We start from the raw sequence: 1,528 nt of genomic DNA on the forward strand, positions 1-1,528 counted from the left end.
CTTCTTCTTCTCGCCTTCATTTAAGCCATCTTGTCCTTCTATCTTCTCAAGAGTTATATCAGTCATCTTCTCTTCATCTTCTTCTCCTCCTTCTATAGACATCTCTTCTCTTCCTTCATTTTCTCCCATGACAATGTCTTCATCCCTTACCATCTCCATCTCCAAGATCTTCTTCTCTCTCTCATGTCTCTCTCTTTTCTCTTCTTCTTCTTCTTGATCTTGATCTTTCTCTAGATGACTCCTTCTCTGTGGTAGAATCCGTGAGAAGTTCTGGAGCTTCATATTGAGGTAGATCTCTCTTTCTTTTCTTCTCTTCTCTAAAAGGCGACAGGCGCTTAAGCTAACCCTCATATCATCTAGCATGATAGAGAAAGTAGTGATTAAAGCAGTCGCTGCGAGAGGATGTCTTAACTCCCGTTCTTTTCTTCTTCTTCTCCCCCCTCTCCTATCTTTCTTGCTTGGATCTTTCTCTGAAGATGAAAAGAAGAAAGAAGAAGACGGCTGACAAGAGAGAAGCACGGGAGAGACAGGTGTTAGAGTTAAAGGAGAATAAGACATTAAAGAAGAAGAAGAGGGATGTAGAAGAGATCTTTCCTCCTCTTCTTCTTCTTCTCCGCTGATACCATCTCTCCATTGTATGAGACCTTTTACGGTATACTGTGTGAGCTCGTCAAGCTTTCTTAAGAAGACCACAGCGCATCTTTCATCTCTTTCGAAATCTTCTTCTATCATAGTGATCTCTTTCTTCTTTAGAGAGACATCTCTCTTCCCGTTGTCTTCTCTTGGATCGGGTGAGAAAACTTCTCGTTCTTTCTCCTCTTCATCTTCTTTCTTATTCATGAAAAGAAGAGGAGGGTGTAACAAGCCGTTAGAGAAGGAAGTTCGAGGGAGAGAAGCAGGACTTTGAAGGCCAGAATTGAAGAGACACACGTCTTGCGATGAAAAAGCAGCACGGCTATCGCTTTCAAGGCATTCCACGTCTCCTTCTTCTTCTTTAGATGCCATCCTTAGTTCTTCTTCTTCTTCACCGGTGCTAGCTCGCTCGTGATCTTCTCTCCTCCCCCTTTCTTTTTCGCTTCTTCCCCTTCTTCTCCGCATATAAGGCGAGGGTGCGTTAGAACAAGAAGAAGAAGAAAGAAAAGAAGACGAAGGAGATGAGAAAGACGACGTTGATCTTTCTGTCTGCAGAGAATAATAGAAGAAACGAGGATGAAGAAGTTGCTTAGCGAGGAGGTGTCTATACACCCCAGCAAAACGTCGCGCACCGCCTACAAGACTGATATAGAAATTAAGAAAGAGAGAGGAAGATGAAGGAGAAGACGAGGACGAGTGAAGAGCTTCATAAAGGGATCTCTTGAAGAGATTTCTACTTGAAGAGGAGGGAAGAAATGAAGGAAAAGAAGAAGAAGAAAGATAAGGAGAGGATTTCATAGATGGGTGAGATCTTCGGGAAAAATCCATCGGTGAAGATGGAGAAACAAAAAGAAGACGTTCTCTTAGCTTAGATTCTTCTTGTCTCAATTCTTGG

The 1,528-nt window shown here is 42.5% G+C and overlaps 1 protein-coding gene across 1 annotated transcript; it reads right to left on the reverse strand.

The window, feature by feature from the left end:
• Nucleotides 1–22: 22 nt before the first annotated feature.
• CSUI_006981 (uncharacterized protein) lies at nt 23–1,269 on the reverse strand (the record flags this gene model as incomplete). The annotated part of the gene is made up of 1 exon (XM_068067131.1): nt 23–1,269. A coding segment is annotated over exon 1 (1,074 nt), but the record flags the coding sequence as incomplete, so codon positions are not given.
• Between the last annotated feature and the right edge of the window lie 259 nt (nt 1,270–1,528).

Source organism: Cystoisospora suis (assembly GCF_002600585.1).
Source record: "Cystoisospora suis strain Wien I chromosome Unknown contig_3600, whole genome shotgun sequence".
In the NCBI taxonomy this organism is placed as follows: domain Eukaryota; phylum Apicomplexa; class Conoidasida; order Eucoccidiorida; family Sarcocystidae; genus Cystoisospora; species Cystoisospora suis.